We start from the raw sequence: 20,654 nt of genomic DNA on the forward strand, positions 1-20,654 counted from the left end.
TAGTGACTTTCGGTCGCGTCTGGCAGCTGCGGGCGGATGTTGGGGGCGGAGGGAGGGACGGGGTAGTTTTTAAAATCACCCCAGAAGCTCAGGACGGCCTCGCCACTGCCCCTTCTCGGCCCCACGTGGTCGCTCCGGGATTAATATCCGAGCCATTTCATACTCTTTGGTGTTTCGTACATCTTTACGTGTGACTTTTTTCCCCCCACCCTATAGGGCAACTGACATAGATCCAGAATCTGTGAAGCCGCCCTGAAACCTATCCCTGTGCGTCCCTGAGGATACACCCGTGCTCCGAGGCCAGGCCGGCGGGACCCTCTCGGTGCGCACAGAGCCTGGGCTGCCCTCACAGGAGCGCAGGGCAGCGGGACCCTCCGTGCACACAGAGCCTGGGCTGCCCTCACAGGAGCGCAGGGCAGCGGGACCCTCCGTGCACACAGAGCCTGGGCTGCCCTCACAGGAGCGCAGGGCAGCGGGACCCTCCGTGCACACAGAGCCTGGGCTGCCCTCACAGGAGCGCAGGGCAGCGGGACCCTCCGTGCGCACAGAGCCTGGGCTGCCCTCACAGGAGCGCAGGGCAGCGGGACCCTCTCGGTGCGCACAGAGCCTGGGCTGCCCTCACAGGAGCGCAGGGCAGCGGAACCCTCTCGGTGCGCACAGAGCCTGGGCTGCCCTCACAGGAGCGCAGGGCAGCGGGACCCTCTCGGTGCGCACAGAGCCTGGGCTGCCCTCACAGGAGCGCAGGGCAGCGGGACCCTCCGTGCGCACAGAGCCTGGGCTGCCCTCACAGGAGCGCAGGCGGGTGCAGCGCCTGGATCCCGCACTCCGCGGCCCTGGCACAGGGCAGCACGGACACGGCGCTGCCGGGCCGAGGGCCAGCCCGCCGCGGCAGGGAAGTGTGTCACCCGTGGCGCTGCGCCCAGGCACGCAGGCAGGTATGGGCACCCCGGGCAGGCGCTGCCGCCCCGCCTCTCCTCGGTCAGACCGGCCGGCCCGGCTGCCCCCGGGCCCTGCCTCTCACCCCGCGCCCCCATCCGCCTAATGACACAGCAGGGAGCTGCCACGGGGACAACGTGACTCCAGAAGCTGCAGCCTGGGAAACAAAAAAAAAAAAAAAAAAAAAAAAAAAAAAAAAAGAGCCAACCAAAAAAAAAAAAAAAAAAAAAAAAACCAAACAGCCCTAAATGTGCACAATCAAGTGATGAGTGTTTGTATTTCTGATGCTTTGAGGCCAGCTCACAACCCTCCCTCCACGTAATATTCAGGATGTTTGGGAAGGGGTATTTTTCTTTTAATAGGATGGCGTAGTCACAAAGCTTTAAAGAAATAAGTGAGTGAATCGTCTACGGTAATAGCAACATACTCTGGACGGGGCACAGTGACGAAGTTCACATCAGTTTTTAAGCCTGCCTGGCAGCATGTAGGTGCAGAACAGAGCCCAAGACCCTTTTTGCTGTTTTGAGGCCATGGATATGGCTGGTGTGTGTCTTCCAATTCAACATCGGAACTGTTTTTTCTCCCTGACGAACACTATGGGAAGACAGAGAAGCCTCAAGCTGTTTTGAAGATTGTGCAATGATGCTTGGGAGCCTACCTGCTTTTGCTTGAGTGCTTTCCTCACTCATATTTCACAGGATGCGACAGGAAGGGAAATACAATCGAATCCGACGGCCGTGGTAAATTTGACTCGAATCCTTCGTATGCCCTGGGGCTGAGGTGGGTGCCTCTCAGATAAGCAATCTAATCAGCTTTGCACTTGGGTCCCATCTGGAAACAGATTGTTGCCGGAGTACAGCACCACCTGAGAAGCAAGCTTCAGGTTCGTTTTGAAGATAATTGTACAGACAAATTCAGGGAGTGTGACTTTGCCTGTGGTAATAAGATCTCTTTATTTTTATTCATAGTTAATTCGTTCAGCCGAGGCGATTTCATGCCAGAATGCAGACCTCAAACAAGAAGGACGATTGCACTGCCTGTGGCACGCATATGCATGGTGCCTGCTCGGCAGATCGGCTGCTGCGACAAAGAGCCATGAACCACCCCAGACATATGGGCAAGATAAGGAAGAGGCTGGAGGATATCAAGAACCAGTCCCCGAAGTTGACAAAAGTGGATTTCAGCCACAACGAAAGCATAAGATTGGCCACCGACGCCTTCTTGGATGGTGGGACAGACTCTTACCTCGAAACTCTAAGCAAAGAGGGTGAGGTGGATTTCCTGTCCTCGGTGGAAGCTCAGTACATCAAGGATAACGCCAGGGAGTCTTATTATGCACAGGAGTCCCCAGGTGCCGACGGGGCAGCCGCGCCAAAGCAGAACGATGCCGGGTCACTCCCTTCAGGGACCTACTTCCCCACCATTTCTGACAGCGGTGAGTCGGCTTTGCTCCACACATGGATTACAGCAGAGAAGCCCTATTTAAAGGAAAAATCCACCGCCACTGTGTATTTCCAAACAGAGAAGAATAGCAACATTAGAGACATCATACGCCGGTACATCCACAAGACCACTCAGGTATGAGGAGACAATTGCTGTTCCCTCTGCACTCGGTTATTTCTTGCCTTTACAAGCTAAGGTGAACATAGTGTTTAACCCTGTGCATTGCAGCATAGCTTTGCTCTAGAAATTGACTGTGAAGAGCCTATTGTTGAACACAGGCAGTGCTTTTTATTTTTTTTTTTTTTTTTTTTAGCTCACACAATTTTTTAAATGTTGGTGGATTAAAAAAAAAGGCATTCCCTCTTCTCTCTTGTAATGTCCCATTCACCCAGCAGATTGAATGTACTGTAGAAAGGGCATCTTGGCTCTGTCTTTTCTCATGTACCTCCAGCAGGATGGTCTGATCTGTTCAGACCCCTGCATCATTGATGAGAATTAAGCCTAAGTGAGCCCCCAGCCATTACGAATTGTTCTAGGAGATTTGTGGGAGATGTGGGTGAAGGGAAGGCCAAAGAAAGGCAAGTATGTTTGGTATGTCAGCAGCCATCTCCAGAGGAAGGAAATTATTCAGAAAATAGATCTTTCATCCCTACTACATTTCCTGTATCAGTTAAAATGTCGTGTGGGCTCCATATGGAGACTGCAGCATAGCTTGGCATGTGGGAAAGGTGCAGATAATGCCTCTGACTGCATACAGGTGATGGAGGCCACAGAGGTGCCAGCCACAAGCCAAAGCCAGGCTGCCCACACTCTGGGAAAATAGGAACTGAGCAGCTGGAGGAAGGACAGAAAACTGGTGTAATGTGTGTTCTATCAGCTCTCTTGTTTTCCTAGGGGGAAAAAAAAAAAAAAAAAAAAGGTGATACTTCAGGGCTGTGTCTACCATCATCAAGGTGTTTTGCCCTTATATAAATTCAAGAGAGCAGCAGCAGTTTCAGCCAGGAATGTTCAGGAGCCAAGCCAGGATGCAATAGTGCTGCCCAGCACAGACTTCCAAGCCCTCTGGAGCTTTGTGATGGCCCTGCAAGGGCTGGTGCTGGCCCTGATAACACAGAGTGTAATGGCAGGGGAGGAGGATCCCCGTTGGCACCTGCTCTCTTAAAGCCTACAAGTGCTTACCACACCAGAGGAATTTTAGATCAGTCATTTTAAGTTGGAGGTATAAAAAAGACACAGAAACAAAAGAAGTGCCTCTGGAATAATAAAATAGGCATGAGGTAAAATATCAACCCAGACCAATTTTCTGCCCCAAAGAAGAGGAAACTTGTATGCAAAAAACTGGGAAATATAATATCAATCCATGGTCCACGTGACCTTCTTAATCACCTAATTTACATTACAAGAGTGTGCTGAAGCAACAGTAACAGTGTAAGTTTGTGAACAGTTTTCTAATGGCACTAGTTATTTATTAGCATCTGGTAAGGGTCCATCCTGGTTAGCTTAGTATTTAATATATGCATTACAAAATTAAATAACAGAATAAAGACTGTGTTTATGGATGGTCTCAAATTGGAAAGGATTGGCAGAGGATACTACAATTTTAAACACATTGGTGGAATTGGTGCAAATCAGAAAATGAAATTTGGGAAAAAGAAATGAGAAGTACTGAAAGTAAGGGAAAAGTCAGGTGCAGAAATATAAACTGGGAACAGGTGGTGAAGATCAGTACCAGAGAGAATGGTCTGGAGCTGAGGCATTAATAGGAAGTGTGGATGTGAGATATTTGACATAATTGTGCTTACCTAGCCATGGCAAAGCTCTTCCTGAGGCAGCTAGCCTTGGCAGCAGGAGGAAGGTGTGGGATCTTCACTGCTCCATGAATTGTTTGGCTGCCTGAAGAGGACACTGGCTGTGCAGGATGTGCCTGCTCTTGTAGGATATCCTCATGGTGGCAAGGGGAATAAGCTTGCTGCTAGGTGTGGGCATAGGCTTTGGAGTAAGATTCAGAGCAAGCTGGAAGCAATTAGTAGGACAGAGGTGCTATGAAGTTTGTTTTGATTGAAGGTGATATCCCATGAGCACAGTTCTCAAAGGTTCCCTCTCAAGTCAGAAACAAGCACCTCCTGAAGATAAGTCAGGTCATAGCTGGGCTGAACTGACCCCTTCCATGGGCAACAGCAGATGTCAGACAAGACCAGCACTTTCTAGTATGGAACTGGTTTTATATCACATTTACAGTTCCCTTGATCCACACTGGCTGCAGGCTGTGCATTTAAATAGTTGTCAGGGCTTTTATGCCCAGTCCTGAGACTTTCACAGTGTTCTGCCAGTTGTGAATTGGGAAGCATGGATGTGTGGTCAAATTCCAACAGTTAGTTTATAAATCAGTGTTTTAAAAAACATGGGGCTGTTGAAGTCTGTCACCCCACCAACAACAGCAGGGTGAGGCTTTTTAAAGCCAGGGCTTGCCATGTGTAAATCATAAAGGAGAAAGCATCATCCAGGGATTTTTGCTGAATGTGTGTGGGTTATGACACCTAGTGAGCCATGTGAAAAAAGTCTTTTACATCCTTATCATTCTGTGATAAGTATTTCAATATATTTCCTAGTGCTGAAATCTCACCTACAAATTGTGTCATCTTGGGTTATATGTTGTGTGTTATATTGGCTTTATATGAGCAATAAAACAATGAGGCAATATGTTTAATCAATTTAGTGATTCAGGCACTTACAGGGAGAAAACCAGAAAAAATACTCACATATAACTGAATATTTGTATTTAGTGGAATATTTTTTTAAACAAATACACTACATCATAGTGTCCTCATAGGAACCTTAAGTTATGTAAATTGACTCTGCTAATGCCTCTGCTCTTTTCCTGAAGGTGTTAGCTATCGTGATGGATGTGTTCACAGACACTGAGATTCTCTGTGACCTCCTGGAGGCAGCTAACAAGCGCATGGTCTTTGTCTACCTGCTGCTCGATCATGGCAGTATAGATCTTTTCTCAGAGATGTGTGACAAGCTGCAAATTCCTGAGGATCTCTTCAAGGTACTGTGGCTTTGTGAAGCTCTTAGGCTCAGAGTTGTCTGCCTAACTGCAGGCACTCTGAGCTAGAAGCATAGTTATGCTAGGGTCAATCCACCTTCTAATTAAAAGGGAGCAAGAGATTCCCTGGGGTAGTGTTAGCACCCCCAGTTCCTCTTTGAAGATGCCTACATTTTCCCATGGATATTATAGAAAGGTAAGGCATTTTCATTATTAGGTCTCTAGATGAAACTAATCATGGCCTTCAAGTCTTAAAACAGGACTTAAATTTCCCTAGTAGAGTTATCTAACATAGGCATTAGAGCTGCTTCTGTTTAATAGCTGTGGAGCAGCTGTGATCTGGCAGCCACAGGGAGAAGGTGCACAAAACTCTTTTGCATGGCCACAGCTTGGTTGCACTGGGTGGTTCCTGATAAAGTGTGTTAAAGCTCTTTTAAAGATAACACCTCAAATTTAGGTGGCTGCTAGTTTAACCTGCCCTTATCTCTGTCAGAGGAAACTTTAAAAGAACCCCTCTAGGGATTATTTCAGTTGTTGCTTGAGATGCTGTAGAGCTCCTATGGCATCTCCGTGGGGATGGGTGATACTGCAGAGGCCACAGACCTCTGGAATGGTAACTGTGGGCACACAGGAGACCTGAGAGCTTCTTACGTGCACCAGACACCTGTTTTCCAACAGCTAATTCCATCCCAAATATATAAAGAAGCTGAAAATAATAATGCATGTTTGTGATTGTTTGAATGCCTGTAAACCCTCACTCCTAAGGAAAACAAGCCTGTGCTACTCATTCTAAGTCTGCTGCTACAGCACACGGGCTTCAAATCCTTGGTGCCACTCATTTACTAAGGCCTTGTTTCTGCAGTGTGTGTAAGGACAGCAGAGCCAGGGCCTGAAAGGCACTTGCTCAGGTACAAGGACAGTGCAGAGCATCCCATGGGCCAAGCTGACCTGCATCTCCCCTCACACAAGTTCCTGCATCTCCCCTCACACGAGTTCCTGCACCTGATCCTGAAGGACAGCATTTGTCTGGGCAGCTCCAGCAGAGCAGCACGTGTGTCCTTGCAGGCCCAGATGGATTGGAGCAGCAGAGGTTTTGACCTGCTGTGTCATGGCACAGCCAGTGTAAATCGAGATTGTGCCTGGGGTGTCAGTGGAAGGCAGCTGGCTTCTCCCAGCTATGGACACATCCATGCTCCTTTGGCTGGGGTAGGGTCAGTTACTGTCACACAGGTTTATATCCCCAGTGAAACAAGTAACCCCGTGGAAAGTGAGAGACTTTGATGCCTCACTTAGGGGTTGAGGGGTGAGGGGGCAGGAGCTGGGTGTTCCTCCAGGTCAGGGGATTTCCAGATGCCTTGAGGTCCCTTCTGGGGTGCCAGAACTGATGCCTTGAAAGGCTGACCTGGAACAGAGACTAGGCAGAGTAAAAGGAATTAAATAGGTATTTATTGAAAGGATAAACTTTGGGCAGTGCAAGAGCCCATCTGGGGCTACACCCAAGTCCAATCCAAGACAGATCCCAGTCACGAGTGTTTACACCTTTATGTTTTGATTCATCTACATATTGGGGTCAATTATCCAACCACAGCCCCAGGCTATGAAGTATCAGCCCCCTGGCCTGCCCCCTTTACCTCATGTTTGTTCATGCTTTTTGGGTAACAAGTGTCCTTGATTCTCTAGCTAGGAAGGGACTGTTTCATCCAACTACCCTGTGAGGAGAACTTACTAATACCTAATATGAAGTTTCAGAGTTAAGCAGCAGAGAATCTGAAAAATATAAAAACTAAAATCCAAGGCATCACCTTGGCTAGGTTTCCTCTGGACACAAACCTTCAAATATCACATCAGAGAGTCCATGAAGAAATTCGACTTTGGGGCAGTGAAGAGCTAAAGGCAGTGGGGGAAAAGGGCTCTTCCTGTCTGATTTTTAATTAAAAAGACATGTAATTCACTCAATGTTATTTTTTATTTACAGAATATTTCAGTCCGCAGTGTTACAGGAGAGGTTTACTGTGCCAAGTCAGGCAGGAAATTTTCAGGACGAATTCAAGAAAAATTTCTTATCTCTGACTGGAAATTTGTCCTGTCTGGATCTTACAGGTGAGATAAGCCATTGCACTTCATGTCCAGGTACTCTTTTATTATTTTTAATGCTTCTTCCCAAAAAAGTGCCATGGAAATTTTTGTAAGGTAAGAAGTTTTTGTTTAACAAAAAACACCTCATGTTTTCAAATATGAGCCATTTTTCAAAAATTGACTTAACTTGCTTTAAAGCTGCTATTAGTTCTTTTGGAGCATGGGTTTTAATTTAAATGTTCAGAAACTAATGTAAACAACTTTGCCAGTGCAGCCCTGGGGCAAAACTAGAAATGTGTACAGCTTAATATTATGTTTTCCTCATTGTTTGGGTTCTCAAGTGTTGTGATCATGAGACATGCTACGTTTCTGTCTCCCTCGGGATCCCTTAATGTAGCATATGTCACTCAGCTTATCTGAGGATTTGTTCTATATATGACAATTTAGTGATTAAAGGTAAAACAGAAATACTTAAGAGACTGTTTTTCCCTGTGTTTCATTTAACAGGTTGGCAGTATATTTCTACATAACTACTGTACCTTCATGTTTTCCCTTTTTAAATTTTTGTTTGTTTGTTTGTTTGTTTGTTTTGTTTGTGCTGCTATAATTATTTCAGGTAGTGGATATAGCATCTCAACAACTGGATTTTTAAGTAAGATCCTAGATCCTCTGGTCAGGGAATTTCAGGAGACTCTGAGCTTACATCAAATAAATGAAGTTCCTGAGAATCATGGCTACGTAGATATGTTTCACAAATAACCAAGTGTATCCTAGAAATTCAGGTACAAAAATACAAGAGGTGATTATTTTTCTTAATCCAGTTTACAGTTTGGAAGCTTAAATGCCTCTGGTCTGATAAAATTGTGACCAGAAAGTTTACAGAACTGTAGTAATGAAGAAAAAAGTGAATTTTTGGGTATGGGCTGCAGGAGCTGAGATATACACTGACACAGGCACCCACTTTTCATTCCATTTCCAAATGAACCATCAGACAAAACTTAGTGGAGACAAAACACACAGAATTGAGCTTTTTTTTATTGACTGTTTTTTTGTTTTCTTGTAATTTTGGGTGCCTTTTCATCCCTCGCCAAAGATGTGCTGAAATCCAACAGCAGACTTGTATAGAGTAGAAGTGAAAGATGTGGAGGAGAAGGACAGAACAAGATCTGTTTTCTTGGACAAAGGAGCTTCCTTTTGGCTTCTCTTTCAATTTTGAAAAACTAAAAACACCTGAAGTCCTGTGCAGTCACTTCTGTCTTTCTCTACCACTGTTGAATATCTTCTAATCTCAAACACCTTGTCAAACTATGTAATTTCATATTCAGGACACAAAGAGAGAGGGTGGGGAGGAACAAATATATTTAAAACTACAAAAAATAATTTGACTTCAGCACATTCATCACCAGTTTGCAGTTCACGTGGGTTATAGCTGGCTACCAGTTTGTGGCATTTCTTGCTAGCTCTCACTTTATTAATCTGAAAGATTTTTGTTATGCCTAAATTTTATGCATCAGCCTCTTCAGGTTTAAACTGAATGATGTTGAGTGAAACAGACTCAAACTCATTCAACACCAAATTTCACCAAAGTGCTGAGTTCTGCATGCTGTTGTAATAGTGGTGGGGGGAACAGGCTGAGGAAATAAAACAGCCTTTCAGGACATACTCTCAGTTTTTATTGCCAGTGTCCATGATGAGGGGTTAGAGTGTAGTATTTCTTTTAGAATGCAGTATTTCTTTTTGCTGTCTCTGTGTCACTCTATCTCATCCTATGGTAACTGTTATTCCATATTTTTTTTAATGAATTTGAAATTAGATAGTGCATGAACTCAGCATTCCTAAAGCAGGCAAAATGAAAGCAGCAGAAAGCACAGACTTTGATCCCAAGGGACAGCTGAGAATCTCCCTGGCTGCCACTCTGAAAGCCACTGGCCTCTTCAGAGTCAGCATCCAACAACTAACACGGACATGCTTTGCCAGGAGCATCAGTTCAGGTGGAGCTTCAGTTCAGGCTTCTCCCACACAGGTCATCCACCAGCAGCAACACTGACATGTGGGGTAACACAAACCTGAGCCCAACTGAAAACCCCAGTCCATCCTTCCTGCTATTTGAGGTTCCATGTGTGTTGTGCTGCACATTGCTGCAGCACTGCAAACAAAGGGATGAAAACATCCCTACTGAACTGCAGCTCCAGCAATGCAGAGAGGACACCCATTATAAAACAAGTCCAGTGCTGAACAGGAGAGGTGGGATTTGATTGAGACAATCATAAATGAGGGTCTGTAACAGCACATAGGACAAAGCCCTGGAAAGATGGCTGAGAAGTATCTATCTGTGACTGAATTTGTGATAGTGTTGGCCCCAAGTCAGGCATCATTTCTTTGTGTTTTCTCTTCTGATGGGCCTCACTCAAAAAACCTGTGAAAAAAATGATCCCTCTAGGCAGGTGGTAACAATAGCAGACTTCTCTGTCCCAAAAAAGCACTCAGAATTGTAAACTAAGGAGCAAAACAATGCCTAAAACCTAAACAGTGCATTTTATCTTAGAATTAAGCCAATGAAAACCTGCTAAGTCTTTTATGCCAAGTTCTGTTTTGTTCTCCAGCAAAGTGCACAGACTTTAAATTGCTGGGACTGACTACATGACAAGTGCACAAACATTTGTCTAAAATCACAAAGGTCTTAGCTCATAATTTCGAGCTGACCCACTTGCCATCAGTTCTTGGAGAATCTCTGGGCTATTCATTTGATCTAACTTTCTCTGTTTACCAGGGTTACAGGTAAAATCACTGATCCACAAACTAGTATCTATCTGTCAGGTATTCCAGGAAGTTACATGTGGGAGTAAATTATCAGTATTGGGCAGAACAATTTTTTCCTCTGATTTTGTTAAGCTTTTAAAAGCCTTTTACAAGTGTAATTGATTTTTATTTCTGTCTAATTTCCTTTTATAAACTAGGTGTATCTCTAGGACACAAACACTTTAGACCTCAGCCCTTTCATGAGTTTGTAACCTTCAGTGTAGATATCCTGGAAAAATTGTGTGTATTTTTGTGTTTATTCCTGACCAGTTGTCTCTAACAGTTAGCTGAAGGACACACAAAGGTTTTAAAGAGCACTGCTTAGTGAATAAAGGATAAATAAAGCAATGTTGAGCGGGCACAGCAGATGTTATGATGAGCACACCCAGCAGGGAGTTAGCTTGCTGTGCTCTTTACCTTGGCTCCCAAGGTTTTGTCCATATTTAGAATTATTTGAACACAGTGGATGAGAAGTACCTGTATTCTGGTAACTTACTGTGTGTTTTCATGTCCAGTCATAAAATGTACAATAGAAATTGTACAGGTGCCCAGTGGCATTGAACTACTGATTTCTTCACTCCTCCCCTTACTCTTGAATCAACACTGTATACCTCAAACCCAGCCCTCTTTAGGAATGCTCTGGACAAGCAGATGCAAATTGTCTGTCTTACTGCCTCAGTATCAGCTCAGGCTGTCAGTCCCACTGAGCTTCACAGGAGTTTTATCAAAACATGACAAGATTTTAAGTGCACACACCTACAGCCAAATCTGGCTCTCAGCAGCCCTTGTGCAAATCCAGCGTATCTAATAAAGTCAGGCAGGAATAACCATGGCAGAGTTTGCCAACACAGAATAACCTCAGGGTTAAATCCACCGCTGCTCTGTATCCTCTGCTGCACAGCTCAAGCCCTGGTCAGTTCAGGGAGTAATTACATTTCATTCTCTCAACTACACTCATTTTATTGGTGCTGCTGCTGTTCAGACAAGGCAGCCTGCACAACACAATCAAGCTGCTTGTGGTTTTGTAAAAGCACAAATTTATGTTTGCTGAGTGGATTAGGGAAGCACATAAAAGAAAAATAATTTGAAAGCTGTGGGTTATCCTAAGGTGTGTCTCTGAACTACCAGAATTAAAACTATTGTGGTGTTTCTCCCTTACTTTATAGCAAAGTATTACATTTATTTTTGGAAATGCTGTAGGAAATATTTGTAATTTCATTTTCTCTGTAGTGAAGAAAACAAGCATTTGTCAGGTGTGGCAGCTTGTTTTGTGGTGTGGGACGTGACAGGAAGGTTGAGGTTTTATGTGTTTCTCTTGACCAATGCAGAAAGATTATCGAAAAATGAAAACAAAGGATAGTTCTTTTTTCCTAGTCTTGTTCATGTCACGTGGAGTGGATGAGAGTTACCAAGTGGCATGGCATGCTGCAGGGTACAAGGTACAATTTACGTGTGTGCAGGTAAGATGTGGCAAGACCTGAATTTAAGCACTGTGCATGGAAGAGTGGTCCCCAAGAGAGGGGTCTAAACTCCTTTCCATGGAACAGACACCCATACCTTGGGTATTATCTGACATTTATCCTTGCAGTGGATCTGGATCACCACTCCCTTCAGGAGGTTGCATAACTTTGCAAGGTTTCTTGAAGGTTTTAGAGGCAGCTGCAATAACAAAGATTGATCCAAGTCAAAGAGCACTGATGTGAACTGACCTGAAATTCAACTGCGACACCATCTTCATCCTGTGTTTAGACAAGAAGCTTCAGCAGTGAAACACATTTGCCTTTCGCATCACCCCTGCGGGGGACCTGCAGTTCCTGATGGCCGGCGTTCACTCTAACCCTTACCTTGTCTCTCCTTGCAGCTTCACGTGGCTGTGTGGCCAGGTTCACCGCAACCTCCTCTCCAAGTTCACGGGCCAGGTCGTGGAGCTGTTTGACGAGGAGTTCCGGCACCTGTACGCGCTGTCCAAGCCGGTGCGGGGCCCCAAAACGCCGCCGCGCAGCCTCCCGTTCCTGTTCAGCCGCAGCTGGGCGCCGCCGCGCAGCCTCCCCTACAGCGACGAGGGCAGCGCCAACACCCTGTCCGACTCCTTCAGCAGCCTCTCCGCCGGCAGCACGCACCGCAGCAAGCAGACCCCAAGAACTCTCATGTTCAACAGCAACTTCACCCCCCCGTCCCCTCTCCAGCGAGTCAACTCCTTCCACAGCTATGTCTCCTTCACGCCCCCGCCTCCACAGAAGGCCATCCAGCCTAACTACTACCAGCAACACTACGTGGCCGAAAACCCCACGGTGCCCTACAACAACATGAACATTTACAGACCCATAAGGCTCAGGCAAGAGGAACCGAACAGGACAGGGTTAAGCTCATCCTGGAGATGCCTCCACAAGGCGAACCTGTTTGCATAATAACCACCTTGTTTGGAAATGCAAGTAAATGTAGTGAGGACCTGTTTAGCAATCGCTTGTGTACTGATGAATATAGAAATTCTGTATAATACAAATGAGGATGATTTCAAGCCTCTTGTTTTGTTGCTTATGGATGCTTCATTTCCCTGATTAAAAAGCCAAGGCTGCTAATGTGTGAACCTCAGGTGCATCAGGATCCCAGGAAAAACACATCTGAATAATGCTGCTCACAGTGCAACACTGCTGCTGCCTATCACCTGCCCCTGGCAGCATATTTATGTACCAGAAGGACAGTAACTGTTTTTCTTATGTCTCAGCAGCTGAAAGGGGGTAAGGCACAGTTTACTACTGTGCATTTTTGCACTTGAATAAGGAGACTGAAGGCTGCTATTTCCACGGCAAACAGAGATGATGCTGGCAGCTGTCATCAAACCTTAATCTTGATTTAGGGGGACTGCCTTCAGGCTGGCAGGGAAGCACAGGTCCTGCCTCAGCAGTGTCTCAGAGCTCTCTCTGCTTGAGCTGCACAGCAAGAATGGTTCCCAGGGATTCTTAGGAAGGGGCCTGGTACCCTGGACATGGCTTGAGATGGACAGTTCCAGTTATGGAAGACACCTTACATTCACCATATACTTCCACTGGTCAGCAACACAGTGTTCCCAGCACACTTGGTTACAAACCTCCAATCCTACCAGCTCCAGGCAACTTTCCTTATGCAGAGCAGCTGTGAAGGTTCAGACTGAAAAATGAAGCTGAGTTAAAGAAGCAAAGTCCTACTCATAACACACCAGGACTGAGTTGCAATTCATTTGGATGGACACATGGATCTTGGAAATCCTTTCTGTGGTCACCTGATTGAACATGAAATTAGAGATGTGTAAAGTTCTTCATGGCCTCTAATTTTTAAAGATAAACTGGATGTCTGTAGTGCCCATGGACTAGAGTTGCAAAGGGAATTACAGAGGTTCAGCAGCTTGAGCCAAACCAGAAAAACTTTCTGTAAATAATCCATGAAAACTAAGGAAGCTTACTAAGTAAGCAAAAGTAAGAAAATTCATGAAACAAAGGATTTCCATCCAAGGTTATCAAGATGTCTGACAGCTGTTGATTTTTTTTTTTTCCACACCTGCTTTGTATCATCTCTCATCTGCCTCCAACAGAAAACAGAACCCTAAACACAACTGCACTTCTGGCCTGTTTTCCATAACTTCTCACCTGCTCAAAAAGGAATACAATTTAATTCTGTAGACTGTGGATTATGATAATTGAGTACAGGTGAAGAAGGTTTCTTGTCTTGGAAGAGCAATCATTTTGGAAGCATACCTGTAAAGTTTAAAGAACATTGGGAAAGGTACAGGATGGGCACATCCTGCTCTAGCTTCAGTACGGGTGTTTTAACTGATAATAACAAATTTTGGAGTCCATAATAATAATCAACTATTGCATATAATTGTAAATTCTGTACATAGCAACATTTTTTGGATTCCTTGGGGAGAAGGGAAATTTGATTTTCATTCCTATGATAATTCTATTTCATTATCTGAATATAGCAACCATTCAAATAAAAGACTTTTTTCTTCATATTATCTTGCCTTGTATACCTTATTGTATTCTCTTTCAAAAGCTGAATGAGTCCCATGCAGTCAAAGCTGAGATGAAGAAGAAACATATTTTGTTTCTTCTAAAATCAACAGGAACAGAATTAAGATTTTCCTTCTAAATGGGGTTCACTGATCCTGCTGTAGCCCAGCTGGGGTGGTACAGAAGGGGATGTGGGGAGAAGTTTGTAGACTGATTTCCTCAGGCCACATCCTGTGAAGTCCATGAAGGAGCTCTTACCATCTTTGTGGGGCAAGAAAATTTGTGTAGAAGAGTTTTGGAGAAAATAGCTAATGAAAAGTAGGAAAGGTTCAAGCTAATAATCCAGAAGAACCACTGTGAGTTAATTTCAGCTGGATCAGGAAAACAGCTTGTGTTGGCTCAGACAACAACTGAACTTGAACATCAAGTGAATGAAATGCCACTTTTGATGAAAAACAAGTCAGTTTACAATTTCAGCAATGAGTTATGCTAAAAATCCTAACAGGCCCCCACAACTTAGTGATAAAGGAGACAACGTTTATAGGAAGCTGCAGAAACTGTCACGAAGGCCTTGGCAGGTGCTGACCTGCCCTGTCCATCTGTGGCAAGAAAAGGGCTCAGATAAACTTGGCTAGCACACCATGCACCCTCCTCAGGTCTGAGGGTGAGTGAGCTGAGTGCTGCAGGAGAGTCACTTGAGGGAAGGGATGATGTCCACAGGGAGCTGGGCAGGCAGAGGCCCACGTGAACCCCATAAGGTTCAACAAGGTCAAGTGCAAGGGCTGGGCTGGGGCAATTCACAGTGCCTGTGCAGAGTGGGGGATGAACAGATTGAGAGCAGCCCAGAGGAGAACCTGGGAATACTGGATGGTTTACTGGACATGAGCTGTCACTGGGCACGTGCAGCCCAGATGGCCAAACGTGCCCTGGGCTGCATCCAAAGCCCCGTGGGCAGCAGGGTGAGGGAGGGGATTCTGCCCCTCTGCTCTGCTGAGGCCCCACCTGCAGTGCTGCCCCCTGCTCTGGGCACACACCCTGCAAAGGCCACTAATTACCCTCCCCAGTGACTCAGGGTCTCATCTGGCCTTTGCTAAGGCTTTTTGGATTCCCCTGCTGCCCTCCTATTTTGAAGGAAGATGATCTAGGTAGGACTAAAAAGCTTAAATAAATGTAACCTATACCAACATTCAGATTATTTACAGAAGTGAATTGCTAATTAAAAGTGATTTTCTGGGGATGTTTAGACTTTTTTAGAATGGGAGGACCTGTGGAGTGCAGGAGGGTTACCTCCAATAGTTCCCAGCAAAGCCCAGGTAAGGGCTCAGAGCACTCTGGAGGGCAGTTAAGTCCCCATGTGTTTCTCTGCAGAGCCTAACAAAAGCCCCAGGGCTTTCTGGAGGGCAGCTCTGCCATGTCAGAGCACCACTGGTGATGACAGCGATGAGCACACTCCTGTCAGGGCTGGTTCTGTGCATGTCCTCACCACAGGGAGCACAGAGCAGGCAAGTGCCACTGCCCAGGGGACTGTTATGCACCAGGAAAGGATGTTTTGCAGGGCCTCAGGAACCCACAGCTGTCCTGTTCACACCCTGGAACTAAGCTGGATGAATAGGCTGGGCTTGGCCAGGGTTTTCCAGAATGTCCCCATGTATCTTCCCCAGCCAGAACTAGCCCTGCAGGTCTTCCAGCTGTTAGCCAGTGAGCAAGAGCTGCCCATTAAGTTTGGAATGTGCATCCTGGTGCCCAGACACACAACTCCCACCAGATCCCACTGGCAATTGCTGCTGACACTGGAGGCACCCAGAGGAGCCTGTGCTTGCTGCCTGTGAACCTGGGAGCATTTCACTAAGTGTTTCTTCCACAGGCTGCTTCCAGTCACCTGGGACTTCACCTGACTTCCATGACTTCAAGTATCATGGAGAATGGCATGGCAACTACACCAGCAATTCCCTCAGGACTCTAGGACACATCTCACCAGGTCCCACAGACCTAGGTATGTTCAGGTTCCTCAGGTGCTCTCGACCCTGATCTTCTTACAGTAGGAGGGATTTTGCTTCCCCAGTCCCTGCCTTGAGAGCCATCGACTCAAGAGGAATAAGAGGAGAGGCTGCCAGTGAAAACTGAGGCAGAAAATTCAGCCTTCTCCATGCCCATTGTTATCAGTTTGCCAGTTCTTCCAGAAGCTGCTTTTTGTTTTTTTTCCTTTTCTTCATGAGACAGACAGTTCCCTGGTCACTCTGTTACTGCTCCTAGAAAATGAAGACCATCCAGATGTTACTCCTCCCTCAACCATTGCACACCATACTCCTTCTCATTTTCCAGGACACTGACTAGGTCTGCCAACTGCACCTCCAGTCCTGGGGAGGTGATATAGCAATAGATCTTGGAAATTATTTCCTACTTGTCTTGTGATGGACAAGAAGGTGATGGGGAATAGAGAACAGGGATTTGCCAGAGGAGGCAGTTCTGCCTTACAATGTATCACGTAGGAGGCAGGAAGGCCTCATACCAAAAGAACCTCCCCAGGACCAGTCAGAGGGCCTCCCCTCCAGCATGACAGCCACTCATCTTGACACAGAATTACTGAGTCCTGAAGTACTGTCAATTTTCTTCCAGTTTCCCAGAATTTCTGTCACCCCATTTTACCTTACCTACTGAACTCCCTGAAGGCTGATGCTATCCCCAGTGTTAGTACCTTCCCAGGGAGTGGATCCTGCAAGGACAATCGAGTCATCACACTCTGTACTGGCTGTGCCATGTGCCACCACCCACCTGGGTTCCCAGACTGCTATCAGAATGGGTTTGCTTGTGTTCTTCATTTAGCTTGTGTATCCACACCAGAAAGAAGGCAGGAGAAGTTGGCACTACCTAAAACCCCTTTGCTACTGCCAGCAGTAAAGCTCTAAGCTGGGACCACAAGCAGGACTCCACGTTACAACCCTTGATTCCTCATTTTTACAATGACTGCCTGCTGATGAAAATTAAGAATAAATTAATTTTTGTTTTCCTTTGTTTACTTGTGCAGCCTTTGCTTTTTCTCTGCCTTTATTGTGAACCACAGGTCTTTTTTCTATCCATCTTATTTTCTCCCTCCCTGTGGTGTTGGGGGAAGGGGATGATAGTATCAGGGTGGGTACCTGGCAGCAGGCCAAAGTCAACCCCCCAGCCAGTGACAGGATGACAGGTTTTCAATTGAAAGAGGGTAGATTTAGACTAGACACAAGGAAGAAATTTCTTATTATTAGGGCCATGAGGCACTGGAACAGGTTGTCCAGAGAATTTACGGATGCCTTATCACTGGCAGTGTTCAGTGTCAGGTTGGATAGGGCTTTGAGCAACCTGGTTGAGTGGAAAATTCATGTCAACCCCTCAGGCAGGAAGGCTGGAACTGGATGACCTTTGAAGTTCCCTTCCAACCCAAATCATTCGATGATTCTGTGATGAAAACTGTGTTAACATTACTAATTACAATGTTAACGTATTCCCTCACCTCAGAGCCAGCAGCGTTCAAACACTCAATAGCAACACACACAAGGGTGGTTGTAGACAGTCATCACTTCAGGAGCATCAGAACCAGCAGCAGAGGGTCCCCAAAGCACCTGTACCACAAGCAAGTGTTAAAATTACAAAATCAAACCTCAGTAACTGTTAATGGATTCTCACTTACAGTTTGCAATACTAAAATCTGCTGTTTAACTCAGAGTGGAGTACTGATGCATGTGTTAATACCAACAATATCATAAAAGCCACATCATGAAGAAATCTATTACAGGCAGATGCAAAATTACACAGAACGTAGAAGCAACAATGAAGCATTCAATGCAAAATGGAAATGCAAAGCCCCTCCTGAGACACAATCAGAAACAGAAAACTGGAGTTAGAAGAGGCACAAAAAAGGGAGAGGCAGACCAAAAAAGGAGGAACTGAAGTAGCTGAGATGAGAGATAGCCAGGCAAAAATGGGACAAAGGAACATTTTAGAGCCCCAGTGCAATAAAAGCTGGTTATTTGGAACAGCAACTACAACACATTCAGAACTGCATTCATCTTCCTTTCTTTGCAGTAGTTAAAACCAACATTTTTGTTTTATTTTTATGTTTTAGAAAATACTGCCTGCTCTTAAGAGCTACCACTTGTCTTTAACTCCTGGAGCCAGTGGGGAGTTAACCTTTGTGTTCCTAGCTTAAGAAACAATGTCAAGTCAAACAATCTGCACAAGACAACAAGAAGTTTCCAAATCACCTTGGCTAGCTGCTGTGCATTTTGGACATCTCAGTCACAAAATGACAACATTTGGCAAGTATTTAATTTGCTGCTAAAACAGTTCCAATGCTATTTGTGAAGCCAAATAATTTGGTGAGTTTCCATTAAATGTCTATACAGACCCAGTACCACAAAAGCTGCGTTCTGATGTCCTAACAGCTGAGACTAAACAAATTGCAGCCTTTTCATGTGGCTACTAATGACCTTCAGTTTAAGAAGAAAGAGGGAGATGTCCATGTTTCATTTTTTTTTGCTGACATATTTAGCATTAAGCTTTCCACATTTGCTGTCTTTGCTGTAAGATTCTCCTGTTGATGCCAACATTGTAATTAATTTACAACGCATTGTGGACGGTCTCTTCTGAAGAATTACAACACCTCTTAGTGTTAGAAGCACCCCCAGCCCTTCAAGCAGGCTTCATTGCCACCTGAGTGCAGCGCTGCACAAGCGCACGCATGACTAACCAAATCTCCTGTGTGCACAATGAGTGCACTAAGGCTCACCCAAGGACACTTGCCAAGTCATCATCTTTTGTAACCAGCTGACCAGGATGTGGTTTAATCACATAACTCACCAAACTATCAAAAGTAATTTGATGTGGCTGAAGGCAATATTCCACTTTTCTGGAAAAGTTTCAGTCAACTTAGCAGAGGGCTAAACCACACCAAGGGTTCAATCTCTTCATCAGTCACGTAGACAAAGGGACTGAGTGCACCCTCAGCGAGTCTGCAGGTGACACCAAGCTGAGTGGAGCAGTTGACACACCTGGAGGATGGGATGCCATCCAGAGGGACCTGGACAAGCTCAAGAATCTCATGAAGTTTAACAAGACCAAGTGCAAGATGCTGCACCTGGGTCAGGGCAGTATCAATCCAGGCTGGAGGATGAAGAGAACAAGAGCAGCCCTGCTGAGACCTGGGGGTGCTGCTGGATGAGAGGCTGGGCATGAGCCAGCCATGGGCACTGGCAGTCCAGAAAGCCAAACTTGTCCTGGGCTGCATCTAAAGCCCCGTGGGCAGCAGGGTGAGGGGGAGGATTCTGCCTCTCTGCTCTGCTGAGACCCCACCTGCAGTGCTGCACCCAGCTCTGGGGTCCCCAGCACAGGAAGGACCTGGCCCTGTTGAAATGAGTCCAGAGTAGGCTACAAAGATGTTCAGAGGGATGGACCACCTCTCCTATGAGCAAAGGCTGAGACAAGTAGTCTCTGCAGTCTGGACAAGGCTCTGGGGAGATCTCATTGGGGCTTTCCTGTACATAAAGGAAGATACAAGAGAGATGGAGAGGGATTTTTTGCAAGGGCTTGTAGTCACAGGGCAAGGGAGAATGGATTCAAACTTCAAGAGGGAAGATTTAAACTAGATATTAGGAAGAAATTCTTTGCTGTGAGAATGGTGAGACATTAGAACAGAATACCCAGAGAGGTTTAGTGGAAGGTGTTCCTGCCTGTGGCAGTGGGGTTGGAACTAGATCATCTTTTACTGCCCCCTTCCAATCCAAACCATTCTATGATTTGTGATAGGTTTCCTAATCAGTATCTTAAAGCTTCAAAAGTGAAAGCAGCAGATACAATTCATGATGAATCATCCTTTAATTGTAAATTATTTAAGGTTTTAGCACTCTCTAATACTACAGAAGGAAAACACAGGAACACGTGAAGAAAAGGGGCAGCAAAGTATGTCTAAGAGACTCCATTACAGAACACGTTTCCAGAAAGCTACAGAAAAAATAAGTCTGACATTTTAAGAGAAGATAGGGGAAGAGCACATCATGTATGTCTGAAATGTAAATTATTTCAAGTGAAAGAAATTACAGGAGGATCTTTGCCCTCTTCCAGATGCCCAAAGCACAGAGCACCAGTGCTTGAGAAAGCAAAGCAAAGTGTTGTCACTATCCACTGAAAGCACAACAGAAAGAGCTGGATGAGGCAGAAACAACACTGCCATTTTTCACAGCAGAGATCTTCCTTCTGCAAAGGATATGATCTGACTAAACATTCTTCAGTACATATAAACAACCTTGTCAGTTTTTCTCATCTAAGCACACTGAACACAAGACTATAGCTTGTTAACACCTGCAACAAACACTTGGCTTCAGAAAATC

General features: G+C 45.4%; 1 protein-coding gene across 1 annotated transcript; it reads left to right on the forward strand.

The window, feature by feature from the left end:
- The first annotated feature begins 1,184 nt into the window (after positions 1–1,184).
- On the forward strand, positions 1,185–14,412 carry FAM83A (family with sequence similarity 83 member A). The gene is made up of 6 exons (XM_079299790.1): positions 1,185–1,676; positions 1,778–1,819; positions 1,905–2,514; positions 5,264–5,431; positions 7,404–7,528; positions 12,165–14,412. The coding sequence occupies exons 3-6, from the start codon at positions 1,939–1,941 to the stop codon at positions 12,709–12,711; spliced, it is 1,416 nt and encodes a 471-aa protein (XP_079155916.1). The 5' UTR covers positions 1,185–1,676; positions 1,778–1,819; positions 1,905–1,938; the 3' UTR covers positions 12,712–14,412.
- The last annotated feature ends 6,242 nt before the right edge of the window (positions 14,413–20,654 follow it).

Source organism: Erithacus rubecula, assembly GCF_903797595.1.
Source record: "Erithacus rubecula genome assembly, chromosome: 3".
NCBI classification, from domain to species: Eukaryota; Metazoa; Chordata; class Aves; order Passeriformes; family Muscicapidae; genus Erithacus; species Erithacus rubecula.